Here is a 15,483-nt window from a genome sequence, read left to right as displayed (position 1 = left end):
TCCACCAGCACCAGTACCACCACCTCCTCCTCTACCAGCACCAGCACCACCAGTACCAGCACCACCAGCACCACCACCTCCTCCACCAGCACCACCACCACCACAGCAACACATTTGTAAGCACTGTAAGAAATGTATTAATATAATAAGACTTCAGTTTTAAGTCCTGATTCCAAATGATTTGCATACCAATGTTGATTACTGTGGGCCATGGAAAACATCTCTCATAAAAGTACTCCTAACAAAAGATGCTTTTAAAATAACATGTTTAAGGCCAAGTATAGAGACTACTAGGTGTACTTCAAGCTTTCTTTGATAAAGTAGCAAACACTACAATTGCATTATCCTTTGGTTTTATTTTCTGGATATAAAAAAGTCTAGACATAATGTTTTTAGATGGTTTTCTTAACAACATCCTTTAAGAAAACTTATCAGATGGCTTATTACATTTCTCCTGATATCATCTTTCATTAATGTCACTGTCAGCCTTGATTAATTGATTCAAATTTTCACAGTATAATAAGCAACTTTTGTGTATCTTTTCTCAGTCCCTGAGAACCACAATCATCACAGAAGAATTGTCTCCATTCATTGAAAATCTCGGGAAAGCAGCGGTGTTCTCTCACTGGTAACAGGGCAAGGGATAGTGTCATAGAGGGTTAATCCATGCAAATTGGCTTCTACTCGTAAAGTAATTTTCTGGAACAGAAAAGAAGATTATATAGAGAAGTTCTGTCTTCATGAGAGATTATCTCTTCACTATACTTCACAGATCCCTTATGTAGTCAGAGAAACAAATTGCTCTAATGGGAAACAGGAAGTCACTGCCACAGGCACCATCCCGAGCACCCAGTGAAATGGAAAAAACATGTTCTTGCCTCACTAAGTTTCCTATTTTTCTTTTGTATTTTTTTCCCATAAAGCCATGTGTTAGGGCTGCTCTAGGTGAGCAAACCCTGACTACAGAGTTTCTTCAGATATGTTTTGCAACTCCATTACCAAGGCTGTAGCTTACTTGCAACACACAACTTCCTCAAATCCAAGAACAGTTTCACCAGAAGCTACTTTTACACCACTTTCTGTGAGGCAGACTTTAAAATGCTAATTTTCAAAATGGACAGGGAATCTGTCAATGAAATATTCTGTTATTCTACATGAAGGAAGTTCTACTGAACAGAATTGAAACTATTTTATTACCTGAAAATCACGAATATAAGTCAGGAAAAATCCAAAAAAGGAAAATGACATAGACCATTCTGCTGCAGTAGTAACCATGTGAAGCACATAACCCTGGAGTTAAAGAGAAAAACAAAGGCCGCTTTGTTACATCCTATTCAAATAATCTGTTACTTTTTAAATTAAGCAACATCAAATTCTTATAGACCAATTTTCCTTCTGAAATCATTCCTTGATTTCTGAACATGTCTTGAGAATTACAGTAGCTACTAAGAGTCCCTCCTGACCCATAATAGATGTCTTTGTTTCACTTACAACAAATATAATTTCTACTAAATAACCAAGAAAAAATAGAACCTACATTCTACAACCAAGGAGTTACAGTGCCCCGCTCCCCTTCAGCCACAAGATTCATAACTCAACATCTGTCATCCTTACTTAGGAGGCTGAAGGAAGATCACAAATTTAAGGTCAGTTGGACCACTGAGTGAAATGAAAAAAATATACCTACACACAAACACACACACACACACACACACACACCTACACACACACACACACACAAACACACACACACACACACACACACACACACACGCACGCATAGAGCATGCATCTGAATAAAATTCATAAAATGGCATTAGGAAGCTCTAGAATACTCTTAATAAACATTCATAAAGTTTATTTGTTGTAGTTAGGTCCTGGTTCTTTCTCCCAAACCCAAGCTCAAAGAATAAGACTCAGACTCAAAATTTACAAATGCCTTGGGCATACAGCTAGGGTCTACTCTGACTTGACTGTAACTAAAGATAACCCGTTTATTTTAACTTACATTCTGCCACATGGCTCATTACCTGTGCTCAGGTTCTATGTGTCCGTCTCCTCATATCATCCCAAGCCTAGCTCCCGTGTCTGGCTCTACCCCATAATCCTTTCCCTCCCCGATGTCCCACCTCTATTTCTTACCTAAGCCACAGGCCATAGGCTTTTTAATCATTATGATATGATGATACATCCATATAGTACATAAGATATTCTTTCTACAGCTATTTTTAGAGTTTATATACGAACTTCTAACATTAATTATGTAGGGTATGGAGAGAGGGTTCAATAGTTAAGAGTGTTTGCTGCTTTTGCAGAGGAACCAGGTTTATTTCTCAGTTTCCATGTTGGGCAGTTTGTTTCCACCTGTTAGTATAGCTCCAAGGGATTCAATGCACTATTCTGGCGTTTGCAGGCATCCATGTATACATGACACAGACACATGCAGTGATAATAAATTTAAAATGAAAATAAATCTTTAAAATAATTACACACACACACACACACACACACACACACACACACACACACCCTTATATATTTTATAGACCTCAAGCTCTTACTTTGTCCTCTGGATTCCAGTGTAGTTTCTGTACTATATCAGGACCAAAATCACTACTGTACAAAATTGATGAGCAAGTCATCACTATAAAAAAAGTAAGTCAAGGAAGACTCTTAGAGATCTGAAGGTTTAAACTTGTACATTGTAACAACAACAACAACAACAACAACAACAACAAATCATTTTAAAGGCCAACTTTAAAGGCTAGCTTTTATTACCATGGTCCAATCCTATATTTTTTTTTTTTAAAGAATTAATGTCATGGGCAGTCTTAAAGCTAAAGATCTATCCAGAGTAGCCAGGAAATGGTTTATATCATGTCCTTTCCTCTTTACTCAAAAATTAGCAGCTCTACCATAAATTTCCACACAATCATTTTCTGTAGTGAGCATAATAATTCTTCCTTGCTTTCTCTGAAGACTATGCCAGACATGTTTGTTCCTAGTTTAATTACTTAATTTCAGTCTGAATTTCATGTACCAATAAACAATGCTCTTTAATCGCAGGTGACTTTAAAGAGACTGGGGGAGCTGGCTAGAGCAATGCCTCAGCAGTTCAGAGCACATGTTGCTCTTGCAGATGACCTAGATTTGGTTCCCAGCACCCACGTTCAATTCCACAGTATCTGATATCCTCTCCTGATAGCAGTGGTCACCAGGTATGCACACGGTGCATTTACGTAAGTGTAGATAAAATACGTGTGTGTGTGTGTGTGTGTGTGTGTGTGTGTGTGTATAACAAGATACAAAATAAAATAAAATGAATGGTTCTTACATGGCCCAAACCGCACTCCCTTGCTTGACTATTCTACCCTTTCAGCAGGAAGCGCCACGTCACCACAAAGGATACTGCTAAGTGCACTTACTCCACACCAGATAACCAATAGAAGGCGGACCCAGAAGACTTGCTTGCTGTGAATTTTGGGCTGCATTTGGTAGGAAAGGATGGTCTGAACAAACATGTAAAACGAGCCCATACTAAAGGCAAGGACAGCTCCACACACATGTACAATAAATAGTGTTGATTTCTGAGAAGCAGAAAAAAGTCCGTCAATGAGAAAAACAAAGAACACCCTGACAGTATATCATTTAAAAGCACAGATAATTCAACAGGGCTAAGTGGAGATTGCACACATGACTTCCCCGATGCACAGGAAGATTAAAATGAAGCAGACGACCATTTGCCAACCATAAAAATAACAAGTGTTGATATGTTGTTTCATTTATTTAACGTTTTTATTGGGTTCTATTAGGTGTTAGGCAGTTTTTAAAGTCATTAATATGCAAGTGAATGAAATAGACACTCAGTTCTCACAGTTTATATTCTAGTGAAGGTACACAAACACACATAATAAACCTCAGAAATAAGGACATTCCGTTGTAAAGCGGAGAATGGTAATAAGAAACAAGAGCCAGAAGGTTAAGGAGAGAGGCCTGGGACATCAGAGAAGACAGTTTAATTTAAGTATAAGTTAAGGTCTTCATGGCGCTATTTAGGTATTGATTATGCCACAGGGATCACTAATTGATTGTATTGATCATTCCACAGAGATTATTATAAGTTATGATTTTGCCCTTATTTACTTATATTTAATTTCTAATGTTATAATGTTACATCTGATTAAAAGAACCACTAATCTCAAATTTCTACAATCAATATTTAAAACCAAATTTTGGTTGAATCACTGTTCTTTGTTTTGTTTTTTTGGGGAGAGGGTATTTGTACTTCCTTTGGTAGAAAAGGCACATCCAATACTTGGCGCAGAAGGATCATAATGAATGAGAGAACAAAGGAAAGGCAGGGTTTACTTTTCACATTTGTATCAGCTGAACAATCTACAAACTCAGTTGATTTGCTATCTCTCACTTAACTGCAACTGTTGATTCTCAATGTACAGAAATCAGAGATTTTGGTTTTTCAAAGGTACCAGTTTCCCTTTTCAGAGTTGCTTGAATCTGATAAAGCTAAATATAGACAGCCCAAACAATGCCAGTATATAGTTCCTTAGCGAACTCTTGTGGTAAAAGTAAAAAATAAAGAGTAGAGGGAAACCACTGAAACTTGATATAGAGGCATATAAAATTAAATGGAAATGGGAAGGAAAAGAGGAAGGTAAGGACAGATAACACTCAGTTATTTGAGGGTCTTATGGAAACCTACTGGAGTAGAAGCTTCTTAAACTATATACATTTATTAAGTAAGTTAAATGGAATCAAGTAACCGGGGGATACAAAGCCGTAAGACATCTCTTATCATCAAGCAACACTTCCAGTGCCAGGATTAGGTTACATCTAATTGAGTTGTTGGTCAAAGGGGCCCCACAAAAACCTCTAAACAACTCAGGATCTTGCCAAAGTTATTGGTTGCTCTCTACAAACTGATGGTAAGGCCCTATTGCTGAAACAACACCTACAAATCTCACTGAACATGGAGAAGCCATGCTGTTGCCTAAATAGAGCCCTTCCCCCCACTGACTAGTGTTCATGGAACAGGAGGGTGTATTCTTCAGTACACCAACCCAATTCCAAACTCATCATTCTACAATGGTCTTCTGCCTGCAAGATATGCTGGTTCAACAGTGGTACAAAAGTTGTAGGAGTAACCAACCACTAGCTGATTATGAGATAGAACCTATGCCTGACTTTACTGGAGTAGCCAAGAACCCAAGATTCGATAGGTCACAGACCTAGAAGAAAACCAAATACTATTGCTCTACCAAAGGAACATGTCAATAAAATGACTTTTAATGACATTCTGCTATTTCTTTCATAGGTCAGGGTCTCACTCAGCTATAATCAGAGAAGCTTCCTCCTACAGGAGATGGGAACTGTTATACAAAGAGTAAGAAACCTTGGAGCACTAAGTCCTAAGTGGGATGAGTTCATCAAACTCCTTCAGGAAGTTATGTGAAAGAGGCTGAAGAAAGGGTGTAAGAGCCAGAGGAAGTGAGGACACTAAGGAAACAGTGTCTTCTAGATACAACAGAACGGACACATGTATGAACTCACAGAAACTGACAGCATGCTTAGGGCCTGCCCAGGCCCAAGCCAGATAAGGTTCTAGCACAGAGAGTGGAAGGAGACATGAGCCCCCATCCCTAACCAAAAAGCTAACTGAAGTTAGTTAGTTAGCTTCTCACAAAGGGACAAGTTTCTCCAAAGGAGTCTCTGCTGGGTATGCAAAGCACACTTAGGGGAGACCTTATATTCAGCAATAGATGAGCAACAAACTCAATGGTATTTTTGGCGCTTTTTTTTTTGTTCCATAATGTTTTGTTTGGGCATTTTTAACCTTTTGGTTGCAAATTTGTGTTTAAGTGGTTTTTCTGTGTTTAAACTATGTGTCTATGTGTGTGTGTGCATAAGTTTTGTGTTTTTCCTTCTTTTTGTTTGTTCTTTCTCTTTGTTGGTAGTTATTTTATTCTGGTTACTTTGTTCTTTTTAATTTTTAATTATTATTGTCCTGTTTGTTTCCTAAAGAGAGATAGAAGGTGTGGAGTTAGATAGTTGGATGGATCAAGGAGTGGGGAGGACCTTAGAAAGAAATGAGGAGAGGGAAACTGTGATCAGAAAATTATTTTCAATTAAAAAAGTTAACAATATACATGTGTAGTGATCAGTTTTAATTTTTATAAATAAATCAGATATTAAAAAACAAATATGCAGAAGGCAGGACCAGCTGGGAGGCACAGGCCTCACAAGTTGCAGGGCAGCCAGGACAGGATCCTTTCTACCTCCTTCTACACCTAGGAAGATGGCTGATCCACAATTCTCTCTGTCCCTTCCCTGCAAGCAGAGAGTTTGCCTCCAGGGAGTGCTCTAACTCCAGTGACTTTCTAAGGCAGGACCAGTCAGGAGGCACAGGCTTGAGAAGTAGCAGGGCAGCTGGGACAGGATCATTTTTACCTCAGTCTACACATAGGAGGGACAGCAGATCCACAGTCCTCTCTGCACCTTTCCTACAAGTGGAGAATCTGTCTTCAGGGTATGCTCTGACCCCAGTACTGAGGATGGACAAATGATCCACAGCCCTATGTGAACAGGTTTTACCAGAGGAGAGCTGATTTCCCAGAAGTGCTGACACAGGCTTACAGACCCATAGGAGGAACAAGCTCCAGCCAGAGACAGCAAGAACATCTAACACCAGAGATCAACAGATGGCAAAAGGCAAACACAAGAATCTTACCAACAGAAACCAAGACTACGTGGCTTCATCAGAACCTAGTACTGCCACTACAGCAAGTCCTGGATATCCCAAAACACCAGAAAAGCAAGATTTGGATCTAAAATCATATCTCATGATGACAACAGAGGAATTTAAGAAGAGCATGACTAACTCCCTTAAAGAAATACAGCAGAACATTGGTAAACAGGTTCAAGCCCTTAAGGAGGAAACATAAAAATGTCTTAAAGAATTACAGGTGAACATGAGTAAACAAGTAGAAGCCCTTAAAAAGGAAACACAAAAAGCCCTTAAAGAATTACAGGAAAGCACAACCAAACAGGTGAAGGAATTGAACAAAACCATCCAGGACCTAAAAATGGAAGTAGAGGCAGTTAAAAAAAATCACAAAGAGACAACTCTGGAGACAGAAATCCTAGGAAAGAAGTCAGGAACCACAGATGCAAGCATCACCAACAGAATACAAGAGATAGAAGAGAGAATCTCAGGGGCAGATGATATCATAGAAAACATTGACACAACAGTCAAAGAAAACACAAAATGAAAAAGTTCCTAACCCGAAACATCCAGAAATCTAGGACCAAACCTAAGGATAATATGTATAGAAGAGAGTGAAGACCTCCAACTTAAAGTGCCAGTAAATATCTTCAACAAAATTATAGAAGAAAACTTCCCTAACCTAAAGAAAGAGATGCCCACGAACATACAAAAAGCCTATAGAACTCCAAATAGTTTGGACCAGAAAAGAAATTCCTCCTGCCACATAATAGTCAAAACACCAAATGCACAAAACAAAGAAAGTATAACAAAAGCAGTGAGGGAAAAAGGTCAAGTAACATATAAAGGCAGACCTATCAGAATTATACCAGACTTCTCACCAGAGACTTATGAAAGCCAGAAGATCCTAGGTTGATGTCATACAGACAGTAAGAGAACACAAATGCTAGCCCAGGCTACTGTACCCAGCAAAACTCTCAGTAACCATAGATGGAGAAACCAAAGTATTCCATGACAAAACCAAATTTACACAATGTATTTCCACAAATCCAGCCCTTCAAAGGGTAATAAATGGAAAACTCAACACAAGGAGGGAAACTACATCCCTGAAAAAGCAAAAAAGTAATCTTTCAACAAAAGTAAAAGAAGATAGACACATGAACAGAATTCCAACTCTAACAACAACAACAAAAACCCACGAAACAAAAATTACTTTTCCTTAATATCTATTAATATCAATGGACCCAATTCCCCAATTGAGTATATCAGACTGGGTACATAAACAGGACCCAACATTCTGTTGCATACAGGAAACCCACCTCAGTGACAAAGACAGACACTACCTCAGAGTAAAAGGATGGAAAACAATTCTCCAAGCCAATGGTCCCAAGAAAAAAGCAGGAGTAGCCATTCTAACATCGAATAAAATCGACTTTTACCCTAAAGTGATCAAAAAAGATGAGGGAAACTTCATATTCATCAAAGGTATGATCTACTAAGATGAACTCTCAATTCTGAACCTCTATGTTCCAAATGCAATGGCATCTACATTCATAAAAGAAACTTTAATAAAGCTCAAAGCAAATATTGCACCGCACACAATAATAGTGAGAGATTTCACCTCACTCTCTGCAATAGACAGATCATAGAAACAGAAAGTAAACAAAGACAAAGTGAGACTAACAGAAGTTATGAAACAAATGGATTTAACAGATATCTATAGAACTTTTTATCCTAAAACAAAAGGATATACCTTCTTCTCAGCACCTCATGGTACCTTCTCCAAAACTGACCATATAATTGGTCACAAATCAGGCCTCAACAAATACAAGAAGACAGAAATAATTCCTTCCATCCTACCACATCACCATGGACTAAAGCTGTTCCTCAATAACAACATAATCAATAGAATGCCCACATACATGTGGAAGCTTAACAACACTCTACTCAATGATAACTTGGTCAAGGAAGAGAGAAAGAAAGAAATTAAAGACTTTCTAGAGTTTAATGAAAATGAAATCACAACATACCCAAATTTATGGGACACAATGAAAGCAGTCCTAAGAAGAAAACGAATAGCTTTAAGTGCCTCCAAAAAGAAACTGGAGAGTATATACCAGCAATTTGACAATACATCTGAAAGCTCTAGGACAAAAAGAAGCAAATTCATCCAGGAGGAGTTGAAGGCAGGAAATAATCAAACTCAGGGCTGAAATCAACCATATAGAAACAAAAAGAACTATACAAAGAATCAACCAAACTAGGAGCTGGTTCTTTGAGATAATCAACAAGATAGATAAACCCTTAGCCAGACTAGAGACAGTATCCTAATTAACAAGGACAGAATTGAAAAGGGAGACATAACAACAGACACTGAGGAAATACAAAAAAATAATGAGATCCTACTGCAAAAACCTATACTCAACAAAACTGGAAAACCTGTATGAAATCGACAATTTTCTAGACAGATACCAGGTACCAAAGTTAAATCAAGATCAGATCAACAATCTAAACAGTCCCATATCTGTTAATGAAATAGAAACCGTCATTAATAGTCTCCCAACCAAAAAAAGCCCAGGACCAGATGGGTTAGTGCAGAGTTTTATCAGACCTTCAAAGAAGACCTAATACCAATACTCCTCAACCTATTCAACAAAATAGAAACAGAAGGTACTCTACCCAATTCGTTCTATGAAGCCACAATTACTCTTCTACCTAAACCACACAAAGACCTATCAAAGAAAGAAAACTTCAGACCAATTTCTCTTATGAACATTGATGCAAAAATACTCAATAAAATTCTTGCAAACCGAATCCAAGAAAACATCAAAATAATCATCCATCATAATCAAGTAGTCTTCATCCCAGGGATGCAGGGATGGTCCAATATATGGAAATCCATTAACATAATTCACTATATAAACAAATTTAAAAAAAACATATGATCTTCTCATTAGATGCTGAGAAAGCACTTGACAAAATCCAACATCCCTTCATGATTAAAGTCTTGGAGAGATAAGGAATTCAAGGCCCATACATAAACATAGTAAAAATAATATACAGAAAACCAGTAGCCAATATCAAACTAAATGGAGAGAAACTTGAAGCAATCCCACTAAAATCAGGGACTAGACAAGGCTGCCCACTCTTTTCCTACCTATTCAATATTGCACTTGAAGTCCTAGCCAGAGCAATTAAACAACAAAAGGAGATCAAAGGGATACGAATTTGAAAGGAAGAAGTCAAATTATCAATATTTGCTGATGATATGATAGTATACTTAAGTGACCCCAAAAATTCCACCAGAGAGCTCCTAGTCCTGATAAACAACTTCAGCAAAGTAGCTGGATATAAAATTAACTCAAGCAAATCAGTGTCCTTCCTCTACACAAAGGATAAATAGGTTGAGAAAGAAATTAGGGAAACAACAGTAGTCCCAAATAATATAAAATACCTTTGTGTGAGTCTAACTAAGCAAGTAAAAGATCTGTTTGACAAGAACTTCAAGTCTCTGAAGAAGGAAATTGAAGAAGATCTCAGAAGATGGAAAGATCTCCCATGCTCGTGGATTGGCAGGATAAATACAGTAAAAATGGCCATCTTGCCAAAAGCAATCTACAGATTCAATGCAATCCAAGTCAAAATTCCAACTCAATTCTTCACAGACTTAGAAAGAGCAATTTGCAAATTCATCTGGAATAACAAAAGACCAAGGATAGCCAAAACTATTCTCAATGATAAAGGAACCTTTGGTGGAATCACCATCCTGGACCTTAAGCTGTACTACAGAGCAATTGTGATAAAAACTGCATGGTATTGGTAGTGATAGGCAGGTACATCAGTGGAATAGAATTGAAGACCCAGAAATGAACCCACAAACCTATGGCCATTTGATCTTTGACAAAGGAGCTATAACCATCCAGTGGAAATAAAACAGCATTTTCAACAAATGGTGCTGGCTCAACTGGAGGTTAGCATGTAGAATGTAAATTGGCCAGGCAGTGGTAGTGCACTCCTTTAATCCCAGAACTTGGGAGGCAGAGGCAGGCAGACTTCTGTGTTCGAGGCCAGCCTGGTCTACAGAGTGAGTTGTTCCAGGAGAGCCAAGGCTACACAGAGAAAGCCTGTATCAAAAAAAAAAAAAAAAAAAAAAAAAAAAAAAAAAAAAAAAAAAAAAAAAAAAAAAAGAATGTAAATCCATCCATTCCTATCTCCTTGTACAAAACTCCTGTCCAAGTGGATCAAGGACCTCCACATAAAACCAGATACATTCATACTAATAGAAAAGTAAGTGGGGAACAGTCCCGAGTACATGGGCACAGGAGAAAATTTCCTGAACAGAACACCAATAGCTTATGCTCTAAGATCAAGAATTGACAAATGGGACCTCATAAAATTGCAAGGCTTTTGTCAATACAATTCTGGTAAAAGACCCTGTCAATAGGACAAAACAGCAACCAACAGATTAGGAAAAGATCTTTACCAATTCTTTATCTGATAGAGGGCTAATATCCAACATAAACAAAGAACTCAAGAAGTTAGGCTTCAGAGAACCAAATAACCCTATCAAATAATGGGTTACAGAGCTAAACAAAGAATTCTCAACTGAGGAACACCAAATGGCTGAGAAGCACCTAAAGAAATGTTTAACATCCTTAGTCATCAAAGAAATGCAAATCAAAACAACCCTGAGATTCCACCTCACACCAGTCAGAATGGCTAAGATCAAAAACTCAGGTGACAATAGATGCTGACAAGATTGTGGAGAAAGAGGAACACTCTTTCATTGCTGGTGGGACTGCAAGCTGGTACAACCACTCTGGAAATCAGTATGGCGGTTCCTCCGGAAATTGGGCATAGTTCTACTGGAGGACCTAGCTATACCACTCCTGAGCATATACCCAGAAGATGCTCCAACATGTAATAAGGACACATGCTCCACTATGTTCATAGTAGCTTTATTTATAATAGCCAGAAACTGGAAACAACCCAGCTGTCCCTCAACAGAGGAATGTATACAGAAAATGTGGTACATCTATACATGGAGTACTACTCAGCTGTTAAAAATGATGAATTTATGAAATTCTTGGGGAAATGGATGGATCTAGAGAATATCATCTTGAGTGAGGTAACCCAGTCACAAAAGAACTCACATGGTATGGATCACTTATCTCTGATAAGTGGATATTAGCCCAGAAGATCGGAATACACAAAGTATAATCCACAAATCACAAGAAACACAAGAAGGAACACCAAAGTATGGATACTTCATTCCTTCTTAAAAGAGGGAACAAAATACCTATGGAAGGAGTTGCAGGGACTAACTATGGAAGAGACTGAAGGAAGGACAATCTGCTCCACCTGGGAATCCTTCCCATATTCAATCATCAAATCTAGACACTATTGTGGATGCCAGCAAATGCTGGCTGACAGGAGCCTGATATAGCTGTCTCCTGAGAGGCTCTGACAGTATCTGACTAATACAGAAGTAGAGGCTCACAGCCATCCATTGGACTAAGCACAGGGTCCCCAATGAAGGAGCTAGAGAAAGGACCCAAGGAGCTGAAGGGTTTGCAGCCCCTTAGGACAAACAATATGAACTAACTAGTACTCTCAGAGCTCCCAGGGACTCAACCACCAACCAAAGAGTACACATGGTTGGACTAATGGCTCCAGCAGTATATGTATAGCAAAAGATGGCCAAGTCAGTCATCAATGGGAGGAGAGGCCCTTGGCCCTGTGAAAGTTCTAGCCCCAGTGTAGGGGAATGCCAGGGCCAGTACGCAGAAGAGGATGGGGTGGTGAGCCGGGGGACTGGGGAGGAACAGGGGTTTGTTTTTGTTTTTGTTTATTTTCATTTTTTTTCAGAGGGGAAACTTGGAAAGAAGATATCATATGACATGTAAATAAAGAAAATATCTAATAAAAAAAAAGAAAAAAACTCACAAAAACAAATATATATCAAATTATTATATCTAGTTTCATAATTTTAGATACTAGGAACAGAGCTTAATGTTACTGAAGATCCTTGGGATGATTTACAAAAGCTCTGGACCAGCTAGCACTATAGGCTAGCATGGAAGAGAACCAGCCCTACTGATCCTTTTGCCTTTGGCATTGCTTCTTCTTGAAGCTATCCATTTCATGACATCTTCAAATGATAACCCTAGAAAGGTAATCCATATTTCCCCACTTACTAATCCTTCCAAGTCTCCTGAAGGATAATTCTCCCACAAGGGAAACATTTTCTAAGTGGCACCGAAGACCCTTACTACCTATCATTCATTTTGTTGAATATTACATACATACTGTACAATGGTATTTAGTGTACATTAAAGTTTCAAATACCATACAATTATAACTATTGCACTTTCCTTTGAAAACAAGGACCATATAAGAGACCTTTTTTACCAACCTTCTTAGAACCTTTGAAGTCTCTCAACAAATCCTAAATAAATGAGAGATTGCATGAATTAATTAAGTAGTATGCAATATAGCAAAGAATCTATATCAATCCCCTAAAATTATCTGGAACATTTTTAATACTGAACTATAGAAGCTGACTAGGGAAAGTAGAGTTCAATTTATAACATTCACAGCTAACTAGCTGCCCTGCACAATTTTTGTTCTCTCTCCATGGCACAGGACATTGTGTTTCTTGACATGCGTGCTCAGCAAAACTACACCCCCCCCTTTTTTTCTTTCTTTTGCAGTCATCCTGACAACTCCCATTGCACACTTATAGCAAATGAAAATTAATTAAATGATGATTCACTTCAGGGTGAGCAAGGCTTTGTCCTTGACTAAACTCTACCTAGGTTCCTCTGAGCTCTTGCCAACTGGGCCTGACTTCTGGGGTTCAAGGTTCATCTCCACATTGTCTAACTTCAGAAAGAATCCTGCCTAAATCAACCTAAATATCTTAAATAACAGCCAGTATAACTTCTTACCTTCATGTTTTCTATTAGGAGTTTTCCATCCACTGAGGCTCACTATGGTTTTTGGCTATACATAATCTTTTTCCCTACTTTTTCAAAGTTGAGAACAATTTCTCTTCCCTACTAAAAGAATCCTGTAGCAGGCATCCTTTTAGTTATAAAGATAGTCTTCAAGAAAGTCTTTCTAAGCCATTCTTTAATAAATGCTACTTAATAATAATTTTCAAATAGGTTAAAATTTTTAAGAATGAGGTGTGATTTTTTTTATCTTTTTTTGCTGTGTTAGCCAGGAGGATCAGGAAGACAGTTATACCCTAAAGCATGATACAGATAGATGATGACCAGCCTTTATGGTTTTTAAAGAAAGAGCTAGAAAAGGAGCAGATTCTCCCATCCTATCACAGGTATAGGAATCCCTGATTATAAACAAGAACACAAGGTAAATGATTATGATTCATCAGGCATATTACAAACAAAATAAAATTTAGATCTATAATCTACTACTTATTCTGTATATCAGTTCTGTCTGACCTTGAAGTAACCTCCAATTAGTATATAATGAAGTCTGTAAGTACCTGTTCTAAGTACCTGAGAAACAGTTCTTACGATTTATGTTTTTTAGATCACCAAATATGAATTTTTCTAATAGTGACAGCAGCTGTCTCTACAAGGCTCACATAATACAGCTGAGTTCTGTAGGCTGCAGAGACAAGAGAAGCATGTGACTGAGGACCTCAGCTTTCTACAGATACACAAACATTTCAGAAAGATAACCCTCACTGGGTTAAAAAACAAACCTGGAAATTTGCCACAAGACAAAGTCCTAAACAACTTAGTATCCCAAGTACAAGGCCAGCCTTGTTTAATTTGATGATAAGGTTCTCTTCAGGGTTCAGTGCATGAACTTGCTTGTAACGAACATAGATGGTAGCAATGCCTGGGAAGAGAGAATTTGAAAAACAACAAAATAACGAGTAACCAAGAGAATAACCTGTCTGCGAAGTTTTCACAAAGGTCAGTCACTACCCAGAAACACAAACTGGCTTTTTAACATCAACTTTGAATGCAAAAAGAAGAACAAAAGAAAAGAGAAAAAAAAAACCTATAGATTTTGAAGAACTTTTTATAGTCACACCAGAGAACTACTTGAATCCTTGTTTGGCAGAGTAAGCCATTTACCTTCCATGATCCTCATCTCTACAACTACTTACTATAAAACTTATACAATAACTTTGATGTCTTCTGAAGAAAGCTCTCATGATACCCTTATTAGAATAAACCCACAATATTTTTAGGGTCAGCATCAAAGTGAACAGTAGAACCTGAATGGGCCACACATAGGAAAGACCAACAAAGTCTCCCCTCCTCATTCCTGTATTGTTTTATTTCATGTTAGCGCAGTTGGCTCAAGTACACACAGAAGCCATTTACAAAAGAAACCAGCTCCTGCTTTACATACTCATGTTTCAAAGAAGGGTCAAATCAAACTTTCTACTGAAGAGTTATTACTAGACAACTTAGAAGTATAATAAAAATGATAGATATGTGTTTTGTACACATTTCGAAGAGTATAAATAGAAAACATGTTTATAAATTATTTTTTCTAACTTCTAATTTTTCAATGTTCTTTTACATTCACTTATTTATAAATTATTTGTGTGTATATGTGTGTGTGGGGGTGGGGAGAGGGAGGAAGGAGTGTGTGTAAATCACTAAGCAGCTTTTGGGAGCTGGCCCCTCTTCCCCAGTATGGGTTCTGAGGATTAAATTCAAGGTCTTCTGGCTCAGTAAGCAAGTATTATTACT

At 37.9% G+C, this 15,483-nt stretch overlaps 1 protein-coding gene across 6 annotated transcripts in view; it reads right to left on the bottom strand.

Moving 5' to 3' along the window:
• Positions 1-336: 336 nt before the first annotated feature.
• The window catches only part of Dram2 (DNA damage regulated autophagy modulator 2), a 30,755-nt gene continuing 15,608 nt past the window's right edge, over positions 337-15,483 (bottom strand). For 3 of the 6 annotated variants that reach the window (XM_031375105.1, XM_031375104.1, XM_031375103.1), the window contains 6 exons: positions 14,475-14,614; positions 13,155-13,187; positions 3,410-3,587; positions 2,562-2,644; positions 1,198-1,290; positions 337-699 (listed from right to left, as the gene is read on the bottom strand). In XM_031375105.1, coding sequence (XP_031230965.1) covers positions 589-699; positions 1,198-1,290; positions 2,562-2,644; positions 3,410-3,587; positions 13,155-13,187; positions 14,475-14,614 — 638 coding nt within the window. In that variant the 3' untranslated portion in view covers positions 337-588. The remainder of the gene's footprint in view (positions 700-1,197; positions 1,291-2,561; positions 2,645-3,409; positions 3,588-13,154; positions 13,188-14,474; positions 14,615-15,483) is intronic. The other 3 variants (XM_031375107.1, XM_031375106.1, XM_031375108.1) reach the window with 2 other exon arrangements.

Source organism: Mastomys coucha, unplaced genomic scaffold (genome assembly GCF_008632895.1).
Source record: "Mastomys coucha isolate ucsf_1 unplaced genomic scaffold, UCSF_Mcou_1 pScaffold16, whole genome shotgun sequence".
In the NCBI taxonomy this organism is placed as follows: Eukaryota; Metazoa; Chordata; class Mammalia; order Rodentia; family Muridae; genus Mastomys; species Mastomys coucha.
This window is presented reverse-complemented; position numbering and strand designations above follow the sequence as displayed.